The sequence below is a fragment of the Teleopsis dalmanni genome, chromosome 2 (genome assembly GCF_002237135.1).
Source record: "Teleopsis dalmanni isolate 2A chromosome 2, ASM223713v2, whole genome shotgun sequence".
Taxonomy (NCBI): Eukaryota; Metazoa; Arthropoda; class Insecta; order Diptera; family Diopsidae; genus Teleopsis; species Teleopsis dalmanni.
Window position 1 is genome coordinate 60,740,837 of NC_051847.1, and position 21,409 is coordinate 60,762,245.

At 26.9% G+C, this 21,409-nt stretch overlaps 1 protein-coding gene across 1 annotated transcript in view; it reads left to right on the forward strand.

Annotated features, from left to right (window-relative positions):
- LOC119674667 (protein grainyhead-like) overlaps positions 1-19,239 on the forward strand; it is a 33,051-nt gene extending 13,812 nt beyond the window's left edge. The window contains exons 4-7 of the mRNA XM_038085815.1: positions 11,358-11,905; positions 12,104-12,296; positions 16,604-16,668; positions 18,914-19,239. Coding sequence (XP_037941743.1) covers positions 11,358-11,905; positions 12,104-12,296; positions 16,604-16,668; positions 18,914-19,040 — 933 coding nt within the window. The 3' untranslated portion in view covers positions 19,041-19,239. The remainder of the gene's footprint in view (positions 1-11,357; positions 11,906-12,103; positions 12,297-16,603; positions 16,669-18,913) is intronic.
- The last annotated feature ends 2,170 nt before the right edge of the window (positions 19,240-21,409 follow it).

Here is a 21,409-nt window from a genome sequence, read left to right on the forward strand (position 1 = left end):
TATGAAAATGCTCAAATATCGACTATTAATTCCTCATAGGTTGACAAAGCCCATAGGTTGATATATGATGTGATATTAATATTTTCATTTTTCTTCAAAAACTATCTAATGTAAAATTTATAATTAGACACACTTTTTATAGAAACTACTTTGATATACAAAAATTTTTTTTTGAAATTCGTCTGTGAGAACAAAATCTGCGGTTCATTCAATTTATAAGTTTTTAGCAACTCTAAAGTTAGTGGTGAATTGTGGTGAACTCCCTACCTATATCGATCCGCAAATATTTGTATAATATCATAAGATCCTTAACTTAACCATATAAATTTTATTCACTATCTCTCTAATATACAAAAATCAAACTACTATACTACTATATGTTGATCCTAGACTATATGGCTTTGTGTTCCATATAGTATAAATAAAATTGAGATGGAATAGAACAAACTATATCTGTCAGCACAAACTATATTCTTAACATTATTTATATATTTTCTGTATTAGATTAAAGCACTTATTTGCAAGGTCATTATATTGATACATAAATCCTCTTAATCTAATTCACTCAAATATTTTTAAAAGTTATTTTAAATCTTGCTTTCCATCCTGCTTTCCTAAAGATCACCCTGTGATATCTGGTAAATAAGCCCTGGCTACTTATTCAGAGGCCCCTTGAAATAATTTATGAATCATTATATATATCATTACAGTATGTTTATATATAATAATTTGTAATGTTATGTTTTTAGTCTTTAAGATTCTAAAACTTATTGTTAATCCCTTAATTTAAAGCCTAACAATAAAGATGTATAAACTTTTAAATATATTTCCACAATGTATGAGTCATGACAGTCAACTTTTATCTCAACTGCATTTCTTAGAAATAGTAATCCTACATTGTCAGCTGTGTGAGTAATGTATTAAGAGGAAATTCACTAGGAAGTGAAATTATGATTTTTGCATTTTATTTTATTATCGTGAACATCTGGCAACCACATAAGCGTCAACATGTTTCTGGACAGATCTATGCAAAACTCTATTGACATGTGCCCACAGTAGAGTTTGCCCAATGCGTGTTGCTGGGAAAGTGGAAAGTGGGTCGGTCGTTCGCTGTGTAGTAAAAAACTAAAATATATATTTTTTTTATTATTATTCATTGCATCTGTGTGCATATGTATTAAAAGCCGGAACAACAAAAGTAGCGGTTGAAATCTTTAATGATAATCTCAAAACTCCACTTGATATATGAAAAGATGCGGCACTAATGTTAAAGTGAGCTGCTCGCAGGAAAGCAATAATTTCATGTGCGAGATACAAATATTGCATATTATAAATAATAGCAGTCGTGTCCAATGGCTTGAAAGGTGCTGCAACCGTAATTCCCGAGAAATGTGTAAATAGAATTTGTAGTCACAAAGCAACTAAAGCTAAGATATTCGTTATAAATTGTAGCTAAATTTTTGTTAGTATTGTGTTATTAAAAGTTATTCATTATTGCGAGTATAGGAATTTGTTACTTTTTTTTTTTGCAATATTTTTGCAACAAAATATTTCTATGCTAATTTTATAGTTTAAATAGGACAAACTGGTGAAAGCTTCAAAAATTACCTAGGTAGTTTCAAGAGGAATAGGAAGTTTGTTAATCTTTATATTTATTGATGGAGAGTTAGTGAGATAGATACAAAATTATATTCACGCTTTAATGAAGATGATAATAGGCACTATAACCACAGGAATAAACTAATATAATTCAATGTTAGTTTACAAATAAAATTTGTTTATTTAGATATTAATCTCTTATAAACACGTCGAAAGAATAAATTTTAAACTATGCAATTACCTACTATTCGACACTCAATATATATTGGAAAATTTCTAATATAGCAAAACAAAATAGCTGAAAGCGCTCCTTTCCTTTAAGTGAGAAGAAGTTTGTGAAAAATTGAAAAGTATCTATAAAAGCATATGTATCTATTTTCGCAAAAGTTTGTAGTTTCTTTGTTTTACCCATAGTATGGCATTGTTATATTAATAATCATATACACTCATTTAATATTAAAATACCTAGAATTGCTTGCATTAGAAGCAAATGTGAGTGTAGATGATTATTTAGTAACAAATGCAATTTTATTTGTTTTTATGGACATTGCATAAGGCTATGCCAATCAAAACTGGCACGCAATATTGCAATCATAGTCCACAATACAAATGCATTGCAAATGATGCAATCAACCCAAGCAATATGAATAAATTGCAATATATATGTTGGTGCTTTTTACATTAAAAACAAAGAAAAGTTTATAGAAAAGAACAACAAACAAAAGACTAAATTTTTTTCATATATTCAAAAAGTCGAAAAATCTAAATTGTTTCTCCTTTAGTTTATAGTACAATACTACAGCTTGAAATAGAAGCATAGATTTTATAGAATATTGTTGCCAGAAGACTCATTGAAAATCTGTAGAAATCAATCATCTCCAAAATTATTATTACATATTATATTTGAGAAGACATCAGTCGTCCTATATTGTATCAAATAAAATGAAATTCAAAAAAGTTTTTGACATCTTATACTGCATACGGATTAAATGGAATAAAGATAAAATCAAACGAACTAAACACTGGCTGGATAAAATAATTAACTGATTGCAAGAGAGATTGGGTCTTTAAGAACGTTGTGATCATGATTAGGCTATGTGTCCCTCGAATTCTCATTGTTGTTTCGGTATTTTTATAATGAAATCGAATTACCTTTTCAAGTTAATTTCCCTTTGTAGTCCGCTTTTATCACACTTTTGAATCTTTTGTCCCAAAGCGCTTAATAGAGTTGAATATTTGGCGAACTATATTCTTGAACTTCGTAGCAGTATCTGTATTTGTCTGTTCCAGAGACGTCAAGTTTGTGCAATCGTTAGTTGTAGTTATAATACTCAGATTGTATTTGCTACGCGGTAGAGTATCCTACTCCTTTTTAAGCTTAAAGAATTTGAAACTCCTCTTTATGTTCTAACTTCTATTGCTTCAATAAACACGTACTTAATATATTAATATCTTTTATAATAAAATTTAATGTGGATTAAAATTGATACCGTTGGCTGAATGTATAAAAAGTCAACACGGCTTGCTTAATCGTCTTTATTAAATGGAACAGAATGTCGGTTAATCTTTGTGACTAAAAGGCTTTTATTTAGACAACTAGAAAACTAATAGACTGGAGAGTTTCATTTTCTTCTGATATTCTGAAATTCTTAACGTATGGCATTTTAGACTTCATTCGAAGCACTGAATGCCTTTTACTTGGTTAAGGACGGTTGCTACAGCTACTGTAGTCAGAGTGCTTCACTGCGGTGAAAGCCCAGTACCCTATTTATTTTTAGTCTAATATATTTTTTCTATCATATCAAAAAACTTTAATTTTTACTTTTAAGTACTTATTTTTAGTATATTATTTCTATCATTCTTAATATATCTATCACATTTTTAATCAATATCAAAGTTAAACAGACTTTACACTTTAATAAATGAATATTTTACATATATACGTATTTATTAAATAAAATATTTTTGTAATTGAAAAAGTTTTTCTATATTCAATATATAATTTGTTTTCATTGTTGTGGGAAAATGAAACACCCACTTTAATGGCAATTGATTAAATATTTATTACCTTTATTGATTTGTCTTCACTGGTATTTCACGCATTAATTTTCTGCAATTATATGCAGATACAAAGATACAAACAGATACAAAGTTCATTTGTAAAATATTTTAAAAAATATTTTTTATATTTTACTATACCCTTCACACGCCAAGAAAGGAGTATATTAAGTTTGACATGATTTATACAGTATATTAGAAAAGATATTAATGGAAACGAGTCATGGCGATATATTTAAATAATTTCTTTTGGATTTAAAATTCTAATAATTATAATTTTAAATTTAATGGAGGTCTAAATGAAGAAAAAATTACATAGACCATTATTAGCGAGTTTTATTCAAAAGTATTCTACTTTAAGTGCCCATTTTTGTTAAAAGGCTTCTTCTCGGTAATAAAATCAGACATTTATCTTGAATACTTTCAAATAAAGACAATTGATGATAGTTGTTTATGTAAAAAAGTATTGTTGGTTGATCGAGATCACGCGTGGACCTAGTGATTTCATAGCGATACTAGATTAGAGTTCTTAAAGACAGTTAATTACACTGCACTTTACGAATTTTATGAAATTATTGACTCTAGCGACAAGAAAGAAGTGGCAGTCCTTCAAAGCTGACAGAGTCAAATAATTTTGTTCGAGTTTTCGTCTGACAGAAATAAAAGAATTATTCCAAAATTTCATTTATTTCCGTTTCTGTATGTTTCCAGTAACCGTGACAATTGCTGATGTTTAGTTTATGTGAATACGTTGCAATCGTTGCATTGTATTCATTGATGGTTACTTGATGAAGCTTTCTTTCACCCAAAGGCAACACCACAAAGGGAAGGTATGCATTTAGCTTGTTGCATAATATAGAGAGATCCTGCCCCTTAGTTAGAATTGTGCAGTCATTGGCATACGTTATGACTCTGACTCCTTAAATTGAAGCTGCCATGGGGGATTCTTGTTTCAATTTCCTGGCTTTTGACATTTTATCTCTAAAATCAACGAAGGATGATCTGCCTATGAAATAATAACAAAGCAATTTTTTTGTTCAGTCAGGGATAGATCTTTCAGCCAAGTCATTTTACAAAGTGCTATGGGAGACTGTGTCAAATGTCGTTGTGAGGTCTAGGACAATTAGTACCGTGTGTTCGAACGGAGGGCTTGCCGATCTGTTTCCCTGTCCCAAAATGCACACAAACCTCCATCCAATTGACCTTTGTATGCATCCCATTGAAGTGGCCAGATTTTTCTGTCCCAGGTTTCCCTGTCCAAACACTCACATAAACCTCCAATCGACCATTGTATGCATCCCATTGAAGTGGCCAGGTTTCTGCGTCTGGACCCGGGTTAATGTTCAATTACAACAAGAAAATATTTTTTAAAATCCTTTTTACATACTATAAGGTATCAAATATTCAGAGAAACTACAATTAACAATTTTTTCTTGCTTATTAATAATTTTATAATTTTTCATTCAAAATTTTTTACAACAAAAACGATGATGTGTTGCGTTAATGCCATGGTGGCGTATGATTGATTTTATTAAATGCCCGCAAGAGTTGCGTGGCAAATGTTCTCATTAATAGTTGCAAATAATTTATTTGCATGCATAATTACTGAAACGTTTGTTTTGTATCTGCAACAAACTAACAAATGAACTGCCCTCAAGCAATATTTGCTAATTTTAAACAAAACGAACGAAAGACCAGACCAGGCATTAGTAAGGTTACCATCAGAAGTGCAGTGCAGATGTTTGTTTGAAAATGGCACCTGTGCAGATAGTTAAATTGTGAATAGTCTGACATGGATAAAATGTTATCTATGAATTTGCAAAAAATTATCTAATCACTAGAAACGACAAGATGGAAAACGAACTGACAGTAACGCAGTGTGCCTGATGCACACAACATTTTAATAACTTGAGCATTTTATTTTATCTTTTATTTTTAATTAAAAATTTTGATTGATTACTGCAAAGTAGTAGATAATTTTCTTTCAAAATCATTAAAGATACTATCAAATTAAGTTGCGTTAGATGCTGCTGTTTGGCATAAAGCTCGACTTACGCAAGTTAAGCGTTAAATAAATTAATAGATGCTAAAATAATATAAATGTTTGAAAGGAAAATATATAATGGAAAAAAAAATTTTTTTAAATATATTGATAATTAAATATTTGAAAAAAAAAACTGAAATAGTTAAAAACAGAAAATTTAGAAAAAAAAAAAATAAAATTCGTTTTATTACTGCCACTACAAAATGTAGAAAAATGTTAATACTTTCGTTTCAGTGACATTTCATGAATATGCAACGAGCTGAGAAGGTGTTGCGGCTCAAAGTCTGATTGCAATTAAATATTTAAATGCAACACAATTAAGCTAATAAAAATGCATTTCAATAGTTATTTCCACAATATTTTATCTATTTATTTTTATTTATTTCTGTATTAACATATTTTCTTAATTTTTTAAGTCATTTTTTGTTTGTATTTTAAGCAAATGAATGGATGTAAAGATACAGCCTTCAAATGCTAAAAAGATTGCGTGGCGTCGGCTTATTTTTATATAATATAAATCAAGTCAAGACAAAAAACAAAAAAATAATACATTAAGATAAAGAAATACATTTTTTTAAATGTACTGCCAATAAAATAACTGCAATTTGGTAAAAGAAACTGAAAGATGATTTTGACAGAAATTACAGTTCTAGCAGTTAGGCGGATACAGCGTTAGTCTATTAATTTATATACATTCTTGTAGTCTACTCTACTTTATTTTCAACTGAATAAATATACACAAACTCACTATTAATTTAATGTTTATAGTGCAACTAGTATCAACTATATAGAATACTCACATGAACAACTCATGATCATCGTTCTCATCATCATCGTGATCATCATCATTACCCGTGCTCCACAAAAACTTGAAAGGATTAAACATGACTCGTGATAAGCCATTCGATATGTCTTTCTTACAATAAAAAAAGTGTAGAAATAAAATAAATCTCAATGAAAAATTAAAATTACCTTTTTGAAATAAAAATAACTAAAAAAAAAGATTCTGTTTGGTGTATTGCGATTTAAGACAAAAATATCAAATTCAACGACATTAATCCTACAAGTGCGATTAGCTTATATGCGCTCGCATGTATCTTGTAATGCAATTTGCACTCCTGCTGAAGCATTCAAACCTTTCAAAAACTGTAGCAATTTTATTTATTTTTTTATATTTTTCATTATTATTATTATTACTTTTATTTTTTATATTTTTTTGTGCTACAATAAAAAGATCGGCAATGTCAAGCACAGTTTGTGGCAATCACATATGATTGACTGCATAAATCTGCAATGCAATTCTTCACTGCACTTTCTGGTATGCATTGAAGTCTAAAAAGGCAAATGTATTTATTTTCAACTGCAATAATACCACAGAAAATATCTTTTCTTGTCAAAAATATCTCTTTAATCCTTTTTTTATCCTACAGTATATTTTTGTTCTATTTAGAAAGTTTAATTAAGTATCTGAGTATAGGTACTCATATCTAAGAAACTAGATTTAACTAATTAAAATTTAAAAGCTATGAATTGATTTATTAGCCAACTCAGTCATTTATAAAAAAAAATGGTTTCTTTCTTATATTTGTCATAGAGAATTTAGTTGATATTTATGCTAAAGATTACAATTTCTGACAAAGAAAAGTTAATTAAGGAATTTTTTATTTAAGAAATTTACTGTTATTGGGGTTTTTATTAGATATAGTAGTGTGGCAATATTAAAACTAATAAAATTTAATAAGATAGACGAGTATATTTAATCATGAGTACTTCATAAGTGGAAGACAATTATTATTTAAGTAGTAATATTAATACAATATATTATTACCATATATAAGAAAAGGTCAGGAGAAATATCGGAGGTTAAAGATAAAAACGCAGCCATAAATAACAACAATGAGAATAGATAATCCTTAATAACAGTTTTAGTCGTTCAAACAAAGTGAACTTACATATATGTGAATATATTTATGTGTTAATCATATATATTAGACCTGACGCGACCTCAATAAAACCTCTCATTTTAATCCTTATTCCTGTCAACTACAATATAAAATTGACAAACGATCACTCTTTGCAACATGCAACAGAAATTTGATTGATATTTTTTTCAGAATATCGGGTTAAATATTTCTAGCTAGACCAACTGCAATATGGTACATGTATTCCAAATATAGACCCACTCACTTAATCTCTAAGAATCATCTTAATTATTATTAGAATCATCTTAATTATTATTAGAATTATCTTAATATCGTCCTAACGATACACTAGACTATAGGACTGTATGCCCTCAGACTAATCTGTCCTGTTGTCCTGAATGTGTTGTAAAACATGTTCATTTGAGTAGGTGGATCTCGTATGTATCTGTCCAAAGTTATCTAGCTTCAGGCTGAATAAGTCGGGCGCTCCATTCTTTCATTTATTCAGCGAAATTTTCAACATTACTTTTGACTAGTTACTTGCAATTATAAATGTGTGTGCCTGGTTCTAATATGTTCAACTTTCTATCCATAATTAAGAAGATTTCACCAAAGCGGCTATTTCAACTAATTGAAGGGGGTTCAATCCTCCTTCAGCTTCACTTGCACTTTACTCATGATTAAAATGTGAACACTTATGTGGAACACTGTGACCATGGCAGATCTTTCGTGGCATTGACCGATCCTTACCGAAATGAAGAGTCTCTATTCTTTAAATAAAATCTTAATATGTCCAAATTTCTTAATATCATACATAGACAGATTTTTTCCGTAACACATCGATCCCAACTGAATAGATTCTCAACTTTTTAAGTGAAAGTCAAAATGTTTCAATGTCATACAGTGTTAGATATTTTGCTTTACTCGAAGACCCTAACTGAACAGTAAATTTACAATATTTAGAATCAAAGTCAAATTGTAATAATATCATATAGTAAAAAATACTTCTACTCTTTAAATAAGATTTGAAATTACTTCATATCAGTTGGGATTAAAAGCTTTTGGATTTCGAATGCATTTTAAGTTGATTTCAAATTTAGAAAACTAAGTCCATTAGAATTAGAAGTTTTGGTTTTTCTAATCTTAAGATTTTCGACATTTTCAATTTCCATAAACATTATTAGCAGATCATATTGGTTAGTTCCACACTTATTGAGCTAATTTTTCTATCTTCTATAGTGTTTGATATATTAACTCTTACACAATGAGAACTGATTTTCAAGAAAATAAAATTACTTAATAAATATTCCACACTGAAGTGAGACAGTTTCTGCCTAAATACACACCGTTACCCATATATGTATAATCTCCATACTTTGGAAATTCTTCTGGTGGGTACCATAAATTTAGTTCAACACCAACCAACTACAACTGTGTGAAAATAAAATTTAATTTTCTTTGAATTATTTTTTCTGCAAGTTATTAACTGTAATCGAAAAAGCGGAAATCAGTAAATTAATTGCTAAAAAAACAAAAACAAAAGATACGAGTAGCCAAAGAAGCAGGAAGAAACTGAGAAAAGTTGATCAGAGTAAATAATTAAGTATACGCACTGTTACTCATCGATTGTATCTTCTCAGCATCTTAATGAGTAAGTTAATGAGTTAGTTGTTTTTTGCTTTTTCATGTTAAAGAAAAAAAAAGATATATATTAACAAATGCTTCATGCCCGTCTGTGCTACTTTAGACCAAGTTTAAAATGACAACTTCAGTGAAGTTTAATTGGAAGTTTCTACTCCTTTTTGCAGTTTGTGAGCTCATCAATTAAAAATGCTTAATAATTAATATAAGCAAAATGCAACATCAACAGCAGTTTCGCGACTGAACGATTTTTAGGTGCTTAATTAATGTTTTTCACATATGCATATCTAGTCTAAAGTATGTATCTAAAGCTAAGATCATATGCGTATAGGAGTCGATGCTAGTTACTTGTTGTAATGCATTTAATAATTTTTATGCGTAAATGCATTGATTATAAATATCTGTAAAATATGTCTTCATTGCCTGACGGAAGAGATTGGCTGACTTGAGAGTATTGCATTTTATTATTTTCAGTGCTAAAGTTTTTTATTTGATTTTATTATAGTTAAGCTTAAGATAAAAACTAAAGAAATCATTAGCTATGAAAGCCATAAGTTGAACCAGTTTGGATTTTCTATTTATTCTTTTAATTGCAATAACTTCTCTTTGAGATAAATGTGTAGGCAACTTCGCCTTTTTTGCTACAAATCAAAACTTGGGTTTAGTATTGCAGTTGTGTTGCATACAAGTGCTATAACTAGAGTACTTTATTTATTGATATATTTTTTCTTAATTTATTTTACTTAATACTTATCAATAAACATTTGATTAATTAATTAAGGGATATTAGGAAATAATTGATTGATAAATTATTATACGTAAATAATTAATAATAGTTAATAATATGTATTCATTTAAAATGTTGTTTAACGCAGTGTTATATATAATTAACTATTATTCTAATTAATAAAAATTATGTTAATTTATTTTCCTAATGCCTATATATAAAAACAAATCAAACATTGTTATAAGTGTAGTAAAAATGTAAAATAATAGTTGTTGAGTATATACAATATCATGATAGACATTGTATGATGAATATTAACATCATCATGACATTTTAATTGAGAAAATTAATTTCAAAAAATATTTGGGAAAAAATAATTCTATAAAAATAACAACAAATTAGGAATTTGTTACAGTTTTAGATTTAGCAATAAATCACGAAGAATGTATCAATACGATTTTCGTTACTAATATTTACAGTGCTCTGTAACACTTCATACCGCTTATGTCTGTCTGCTTTTACGTCTTCTCAACGTAGTCTTCTCTATACATATTTGTTTAGTGTTCTTTTAAGATTTTAATTTTTGGATTCTAATAGTTTTTTTTATTATTTTTTTTTAAATTTTTTATATTTTTTTTGATTATTGAATGAATTGGTTTTGGTGAATTTTTGTTAAGTCATCCTCTAAGCAAACCGCAGACATAAATCAAATGCCATATTGTCTTCTTGTTATGGCACTGAAAATATGCGCACATTTTTGTTTGTTTTCCTACACTGTTTTCTTATGGCCAATGGAGTCGGTCGGCCTAGGCACTAACCAAAAGTTTTGATGTTCGTTAGCCCATTGTCGAAGTCGAAGTGGAAAACTAAGTTTTTGTTTGGTCTCGAAGTTGACGCTGCGCTTTTGTTAAGTATTTGATTTGTTTGTTTTTTAATAGTGTACTTTATATACTATATAATTATTATATTTTTTTCCGATACGTCATTGCTTAGATCTTTTTGTATCTTTTTGTAAAAGAAAACGACAAAATCATGGCATAAACACAATGTATTGTGCGACAGTTTCAAGGCCAATTGCACTTGAATTTGTTAGTATTTTGTTTTTTTTTTGGAAATATAAATAAATTATTACATTACTTTTATGTAGCTTTTTAAGTAAGTATCTATAATTGAGTACATTCAATATAAATTAAGAGTGAAAAAAATTAAACAAAATTCTTTCGAGGACATTACTTTAACATAACATTAAAAATTAAGCAATATTTTATTTTACACATTTTTTTATTTTCAATAAATATTTATTTATTATAAATTGATTTTTATATTATATATTATAATTTTGTACATTTTTTATTTTTTTATTTAGGGTGCTGAACGTAAGACACGTGATGAAGAACGACGTGCAGCCAAACGAAAAATGACAGCCACTGGACGCAAGAAGTTAGATGAATTATATCATCCGGTCACAGATCGTTCAGAATTTTATACCATGCAAGATACCGCAAAACCACCTGTACTCTTTTCACCAGCCGATGATATGGAAAAGGTAAGAATTCAGTTGAATTCATCCTCATCCATGCACAAAGAACCATTCACAAATCCATTGTCTTCATCTATTAAATTACAAAATCAATCACAACCTCAACCATTACCATTAACACCATCATCTACATCATCATCATATGATATTAACCCAACAACACACAATCAAACACATATTCCATTACAACATGCACAACAATATAATGATGCAACGCTAATGGACTTATCTCAACAGAGTTTTTATGGCCATGAGACTGATTCGCTGTCGGGTACGCCAGATCTAAAAGGCGCTTCACCGTTTTTGCTGCATGGCCAAAAGGTTGCCACACCAACGCTCAAATTTCATAATCATTTTCCACCTGATGTGCAGACGTGAGTATTGTAAAAATCGTACAAATTATTAAAATTAAAATATAAAACTAAAAAAAATAATTAATAAAATCAGGATATGCGAATTTTAGTAATCAATAATTGTATATAAATTAATTTTATAAATAATTTCGCTTATCTTACATAAAAAAGTTTCTTTTCATAATAACTATTTTATTTTTTTTTTCTTCCTAATTTTAGTGATAAAAAGGATCACATTTTGGAACAAAGTTTGGTTGCCGGTGCCATGGGTGAATTTGGACCACCACTGAAAAGAGGTCGAATGACACCACCAACCAGCGAACGTGTTATGTTGTATGTTCGGCAAGAGAATGAAGATGTCTATACACCATTACATGTCGTTCCACCCACCACAATGGGTCTCTTAAATGCGGTAAGTACTTATATTAATATTATTTCTATTGAATTAAATTGCAGTTTTTTTTATACCCTCAGCATTTGTTCCCAATCCAAATCATTACAAAAACTCATTTATATAATAAAATGCATTTCTAATAATAATTATAATTAACTTTTAATGTTTTTGTTCATTTTGGTCCAAAAAAAAAAACAAAAAAATAATAGAAAATTGGTTTAAAACAAAAAAAAACAATTAAAAATTAAAAGTGCCAAACTCTGATAAGAAAATTTGCCAAACCAAAATGTTCAAATGGACGTTTCATTAATTATGTGATTTAAAATCGAATTAAAATATTTAAACACTAAGCTTAGCTTGCACATGCAACGTACATATTAAACGTGATTAATTTTCTTAATTAAAAAAATAATTAAGTAATTTTAAAATATATTAATAATAATAATTTCATAACAATTTTTTTTTATATAATATTAATAATAATAACAACACCAACACAACAAGTAAATGATCAAATTAAATCAATCAAAATGAAATTGAAAATAAATTAAAAAGATATAAACAGTGGCGGTTTCAAACTAAGAAAAACATAATTAAATACGTAAATTGTTATAATTTCAAGCTTGGCGAGTACTTTTTGATATGTATATAAAAGCAATACAATAAAGTTTTTTAAATTAGTAGAAAAATTGTGGAGTAGTACATTGCAAATAAATTACAGGTCCAAAATAATTGTTTCACAAGATAATACCTTAACATTTATATTCCATTTATCAAAAATATAAAAAATATGAGTCAACTTAAGCCTAAGCCATGATTAAACTTATTTCTCTTTGAGTATAGTAGTTGGCGATTTCTAGTTTCATTAACTCACTATACTATCCAGCGTATATAGCTTAACCCTACTCGTATGAAGTACTTAAGTAATGCGTTTGCTGAATTTCATTTTGTTATTTTTAACTACTGCACCCAACTACTGTTATTTAATCGTGCATTGGATTCTATTATTTCTATTATTTCTATAATTTGGTGACCACCATATACGGCAAGAGTACTATCTAAAATTATACCTGCTAAAAGACTTTAGTAAGCTAGATGAATTTCTGATACGATAGCGCCTGTTTTTTATGAAATTTTCTGAAGCCTTATAACTATATAAAAGATACTAAGTAATTTGAATCGGTCTTTAATTTTAATCCAAGTTATCCGTCTCTTTCTGTCCATCCCTATTTTCCTACACTTTCTCTTCTTACCTTTCTGTCCATATTTTTTTCTTTCTTTCTCACCCTCTCTCTCTCTCTTTCTGTTTCCGTCTATCTTTTTCTCAATTTTGTTGTTTCTCATCCCTCACTTCTTTTTTTTCCCTCTTTCATCTTTTTTATTCTTACTGTTTTCTCTTTCTCTCTCTACATCTTTCTACATCATCTTTTTGTCGTAGCCTTATTCGTCTATGAACACATCTTTTTTTGCTCCTTTTTCTCCCCAGGTTTTTTTACTCTTTCTGTTTCTTTCCTTTTTCATCTATTTTTTTTTCTTCTTATTCTTCTTATTCTTCTTCTTTCTCTCTCTCTCTCTCTCTCTCTCTCTCTCTCTCTCTCTCTCTCTCTCTTTCTCTATCTATATTTTTCTCTTTCTCTATCTTTTTCTCTATCTCTTTCTCATTCACGCTCTTTCTCTCTTACTCTTTCCCTTTCTCTCTGTCTGATGTACAGCAACATCTTTTATTGTTATAGTAAATTCCTTTTTTGTACATTTGCGGAACTGACATCACACTTTCTAAATGATTTGACTAATCCACAAGTTAACCCTTTCAGTGAAAGTTAGGCTTATTTTATAATTTTTAAAATACAAACATATTTATCAATTCAGTCGTAAGTGACTCATTCAAAATTACATTTTGTATATAGCTTTAGTGATCTATGCGAGCTCCCTTAATCGTAGGTTTGCTTGCCGTAATTATACTATTTAAGTGACTGTAATAACCTCTATTAGAAAATTGGTTTTTTTCAGTGTATTTACATTAAAACGCCACTGTTTATAATAAAAATTTAATCGCATTAAACATTAAAGAAACTATAAGAATAGCTGTGGGCAACATACTTACAATGTTAAAGTTAACAATCAGTTTTTGTTATAATTAAAAAAATTGAAAAAAAAAGATAAAAATACCAGCAACTCAACAAAACAATTAAAAACGTTTAAAATTAATCACTCGTTCTAATTACGGACGGAAAATAATGTTAAACGAGATTAACAATGGCTTATGGCGCTTTGATTAACTTTGTCTATGTCTTAAACTATATATATAACATCCATCATATGTAATGTATGTGCTTGTTTGCACTTTAAGAATGAGTAATGTGTATAGTAAAGTAGGCGTTACTGCCAAGGCACTGAATTTATGTACTTTTAAGTTCAAAGCATTTAACATTTTAAGCCTCTTCTCACGTTTCAAAACTCGAATCATGCTTTTCATACGTTTTTCATGCCAAATTTTTTCATAATAATTTAATGCTTTTTTTTCTTAATTTTTAATGTTGTAACATTGTTTCAACAACCTAACATCGTTTCATACACACATTTTATCAATCATTTAAACATTCAAAGATCTAACGATCGAGAGTTTTGTTAGGCGCTCAAATTTTAATAGTAAAAGGTTATGGAAAATGAGTTGATAAATTTATTAAGTTAGTGAATTGTTAATATTTTATCAGAAGATAATTATCACACCTGTAATATTTTTTTAGCAACACTTTCAAGTCGTGATATATAATTATCTGTAATAAATATATACATCTTGCAACTCATCCTTCAAGACAACGTCAATAATAAGCACACACATGGTTCTTAAGTCTTTTGTATCCATAAACGATACATTAAAGTTCTCTTTAAGGCGTTTTCATTCACAAGAGTATCGCAACTAATTTCAAGATGGATAGAATAGCCGGAGAGTGTGTCTAAAAAATCACATTCATCATGCCTGAAAGATCTAGAGGAACAGCTAGTATAATTAAAACAGCATTATCTGAAATTTTTCTGCATAAATGTATTGTGATATACGACACAATAAAGGATACGATATGGAAGTACGATATAGGAAGCATCAATGAACTTTAGTTATATGTACACATCCTGACGCTTCTTAAATAGAAAAAACTCTTATGTTCTTATTGAGACGCCAGTCTTATGGAGAGATTTACTCCTTTATTATAGTGATGGGAAAAAATTGCTTCACAATATTTTAGTAAATAAAATATGCTTGTAACGTTCTATAAAATCCTAATGAGTTGGAAAACCTTCCATTGAAGAGTATTTTAGGATTTATCAAGTGTTTGAAATAGTTTAGAGTTCTTCGAGATTTATATGGAAACATCATGAAATCAATCTCTAATATCATTACAATAGTTTAACCTAATCCATATATTTATATTTTAAATTGTTATTAATAAGACATAGAGATTACTTTCCATAAAATCTTAATGAGTTGCAAGACATCCCACTGAATAATGTTTTAAGGTTCATCAAATCTTCAAAATATTTTTGAGTCCTTCGTGATTTCTAAGGAAAGCAAATAAGCCAACATCATAATTCTCTAGGATCATTAAAATAGTTTAACCTAATACATAACTTTAAATTGTTTTTAATAAGACTTGCAGTTTACCTCCCTTAGAACCTTAATGAGTTGCAAGACCTCGCACTGAAGAATGTTTTAAGATTTCTCAAATCTTCAAAATAGTTTTGAATCCTTGCAGATTTATACACCAACCCAATGGACCAATGGATATGATGAAGTGAATTTCTAAGATCATCATAATAGTTCATCCTAACACATATATAAACCTTAAATTGTTAATAATAAGACCTGCAGCTTTAATGAAACTGTATATATTTTGATCTCCTACCACTTAAATAGTCCATAAAAGCCATTTGCATGTAAATTTAAAGCAACTCATGTATCCTCCAAATTCATAAATTTATTCATAACGTACACACACACTTTTACATTAGACACTATAATTTCAACACAATATCTCTAAAACGTTTAGAAATGAGTGAAATTTTTTTCAAAGAGACAATTTCTTAATATTGAAATCGGTATAAATTGGCATAAGACTAAAAAAAATGAACAAAGATATCATGAAATTAAATTCTTCTTGAAAAAATAAATGAGTTTTTGTAAATTTGGTACTATCTTAAATATAAATTAGACTATAGATCTATTAAATACTTTCTATCTACAAAATAAAACAAAACAAGACAAAACAAAAACTTAAACAAGTACAGCAAGAAAAAGACATCATATTTCTCTCATTTCTCAATTGCAGATTGAAAATAAATACAAAATCTCCACAACGAGTATAAATAACATTTATCGTACAAATAAAAAAGGGTAAGTAAAACCAATAAACCTTTTCAGATCATCTATATATACACATATATATATAATATATATGCATATATAGATGATTTACAAATTATACAAATTAAATTCTATTTAATTATAATTATTTTATTAAAACACAATTTATGCACACAATACAGAAATCTTTAATACAGTCAATTAAGAATTCAGCACAATTACCACTCTCACGCTCATATATCTCTCCCAGAACCCCGATCATTATCCGCTAAACCCAAAAACAAAAAAAAATTCATCATAAATTGCAAGTGCAAGAGACATTCCAAGATTTTGTACTGCACAGTGCCTGTTTGGTTTCCAGATAATTTAGTTTTTACTTAATTTTATTAATTCCTTAATGGTCCTTGAAGTATAGTTAAGAAAGTAGTTTTTGTTTGGTTAATGGAACTAATAATAGTTTAACAATTTTTTTTTTAACAACTTAATTAATTAATTAATATTATTAAAATTGAAAATAAAGTTATTACAATTATAAAAATATTTATATACCATATATGTTATATGTAATTAATTTTGTTAAAGGTCAATAAAGGTTATGGTCAATCGATCATAAAGCCGATGAGATTAATACAATTGTGTGTTATATGTACATATCAATTTTATAATACATTATTTGCGATCTCATAATATTATTTAAAGCACTGGCATTCTGAAGTAGCGTTGCAATATATATAAAAAAATACAAATTTTTCCGAAAAGAAAAGGTCTAAGCTATATTATTTGCGCTCCCAATGGCAGAAAATTATAAATCCATTTTCGTTCTAAAGTATCTATGTAAAAATTTCAAAGATATACTTAAACAGTCAGTCTGAGAATATTGATTTTTAATTGACCCAAGGTAAATATACTAACTGGATCAGCCAAAGTGCCCATAATATATAGTATAGTAAAAAGATTCTTTCTCGGTATAAAAGTAAAACATTTATACATTTTTACAATACAGTGATCATAAAGATATATCACGTATTCAATCAGTAAATAATTTTTATTTTAGTATGGCTTAAAGATATGCTAGTAATGGAAGCAAAATCATTAAGTTGAATAAATAACTTATACGGAATCAAACAAATTTCGACTTATATTCATATATTTTTGTCATTGTTTTGTTAATAGAATAGCCTCGGCTGAACCCACTGCTTTCACATAGCGCAACTACTAGCGAGTCACCCCAAAGCTGTCTTTCCGAGTTCTAGCATATTGCTTCGTGGTTTCGTTACGATGCGGATCTAATATTTTCTATGCTGGGGAATTGCTTGTAAAAATTATATAACGGTCACGGTAAATGTATCGACTAGAATCGATAGACTCTTGTATTTTCATGGATTATTGTTTTGAGTTATGGTAAATGCATCGACTAGAGTCCATAGACTCTATGGATTATGTCTATAATCCATAGACATTCGTCGTTGTTCAGTATTTTATACAAATTGTGATACTCCCTTAAGTCCCATCTGTGGTAATAATTAAATACAAGGATATGGAAGATGTGACATATTTAAAGTTCTATGAAATACTACTTCAACAAAGAGAATACTTTAGCAGTGAGTTTTCCCACACATAGATATTTCCTTTTCTCTTCATTGTAATGAAAGTAAGCTTTTCAGAAACTTTGTTCATAATTAAAAAATCTTCTTTTATGGATGCGATATACCGAATATCACAATGTTATCAGCAATATAGAGAACTTATGATGGCTTCGATTAGTTAAAGCAATTTAAGGTCTTCAGAACTAATGGATCTCTTTATTTAACACTCATATTTGTAAAATGAGTGTATTTAATTCCACAATATTTTTTAAGAAATACTAAATTCGAACTTTTCTTTTGCAAAATAATTCGGGAATAACTGAAATTTGGTTTCTAAAGTCTTTGAGTAGATGATACAAAGTTAGGTTCTGTTGTTTAAATTTCTCCATTACTGACCGTAGATATATTATTTGGAATAAAGGTAACTTTTATTTTTCACAAAACCAATTTCAAAATCGCGATCAAAGGTTATCAAAGTATCTTTAATTCTTACAAATCCTAGTCAAGTTAGTAAAGATAGTTATTTTTTTTGTTTTTACTTCTCAGCATTTGAGCTACTTTTAATTGTATACGTGTATAGACTTTTTATATAATTTTTATATAATATTTATTTTATTTACTATTTAGTCTTGTAATCTTTTCATTTACATATATATTTATTATATTCATTATTTAATTTTTATTTACAGGATTACTGCGAAAATTGATGATGATATGATTTCTTACTACTGCAACGAAGATATTTTCTTATTGGAAGTGCAGCAGATTGAAGATGAATTATATGATATTACATTAGCAGAGCTTCCCAACCATTGATAGGATGAATTGTTGTCTTAAACATAATCGCCAGCGTACTTAATCTAAATAATTTATATATATATGAGATACAATTTTAACAACTTATAGAGAAGTACAACAACAATGCACAACAAGTGGACACAAATGAAATTTTTATATATTTTTTATATAGTTTTATATGCGAATAGTTCAGAGAGATTCTTTAAGTTTAATTTAAAAAGAAACAGAAAAATAAAATTTTTTAAATTTAAGATTGATATATTTTTTTCAAAGCATATATATACAATTCAACAATAATAAAAATTATAATATATTATATGTGTTAATTTTTGCTATTAAATTGAATATTTTTAAAATGACATGTTTGATTGAATATAATATAAATTTAGTTATTTAATTTTAGTGCTCAATATTTGTAAATGTGAATATTAATAAGTTAAAATAATGAATAATATTAGAATTAAATAAACATTATGTAATCCAAAATAAAAATGCAAATTTTTTTTAAACATGCAAGATTGCTATCTTAAATATGCACTACAACAAATATTTATAAAATCTAATAATTTAGTTGAAAAGAAATTTTAATAATAATAATATTATTTGAAAATAAATTCCCAAAATACTCACAAAAAAATTATTATTCTTTTAATCAATCCAAGTGAGATTTCTTAGATTCTATGATTTCATTTTATTTTTATATATTTTATGTATTTAAAATAATTTTTTTAATATCTTTTTTAAATGAAATACATATTTTTTGTCATATAGAATAATAATTTATTTTGTAATGTAGTATAATTAAAATTAAAATAAAGTACGTACTAAAATAATACTCTTCCCCCAGTAAAATAATCGTATTTTTTTTTCTTATACATTTATAAACTTTTTTTAATAACGTTGAAATAATTCAGCGTCATTCTATTATTAAAATATTTAATATTTTTTAATAATAATATTTTATTGAATTTTTATTTCATTATTTCAAAATAAAAAAAAATTAATTAATTTTTTGCTCTTTCGAACAAAATATATAAACAAAAATATTTATAATTAAGATCTCAAAAAAATATTTCAATTGTTTAAAAATATTAAATAAATGATATAGAAAACACTTTTATTAAAAATAAAAAAAGAATAAGTAAATACTTTACAACAAAAATATAAAACGAAAACAAATTAAATGTTTTAAAAGAAATATTTTTAAAATAATATTAACATAAAGTAATTAAGAAAACTCTTTTTAAAACTTATTTTGCTTTACAAAGTTTAACTTAAAATTATTTGAAATGCAATATTTTTTAATAGTTTAGATTATAAAATAAAATTAAAATATAAAAAAATACAAACATATAAATAAAAAATAAATAGATGTGCATTTGTTGTTTAACACAAAACAAAATAAGTAAATAAAAAAATTAAAACTAAACTAAAAAATATTTTAAAATAATTATCAACTTTTAATGTTGTTAAAAAATTGCTGAAAAAAAATTGTGATCCATAAAAGAAAAAAAATTATGAAGCATTAAATATTAAATTACTTTGCTTTACATATATGTTGTATTCCAAACATTCCAAATTCTTTTGTATATACAAGTAAACATATAATGAGTTATATGAAAAATATTAAAAAATGAACAAAAATAGAATATCGCAAAATTTTATAAACTATTAAATACATTAATTGATTTTCACTAATACTATATAATGCATTTTACAAAAAATGCTAAATAAATATTACAGAAAAAAGTTTTTAAAAAATTAATTCTTTTAATATCTGCAATTATGAAAAAAATATATATTGAATACATATTTAATATTAAATAAAATAAATTAATTTCAAGTTAATTTTATAATAATTTTAATTCAATTAAAAATTCTTGCCGTTTTTGAGAACAAATACTTTATTGATATTTTTAATTAATTATCCTTAACGTTAAAACTATATTAAAACATATATATAAAATAATTTTAATTTTTTATCCATAAATAATTTATTTTTATATATATAAAACACTTATTATACATTCGTAATGTACCACAAATTATGAATTATAAGTAAGAAAATAAAATTGACAGATGCAATGATTCAAAACTTTTTCTTGGTCATTGTTGAGAAAATCAAAAGTTTAAAATTTATTTAAATACTTGAAATAAAAATTTATTTTAAAATATTAAAAATATTAATATTAAAATATTATTTAAAATTGTATAAAGAAAATTTTATTGAAAAAGAAATTGTTAATTATAATTTTATCATTTAAGTTACGTTACACGTATATACATATATAAATATATACATATATATATATATGCATATATATAATTATTATAAAGTTTTCTTTTTTATTTTTTTATTAAATATTAATAAATCAATAAAGTAGAAT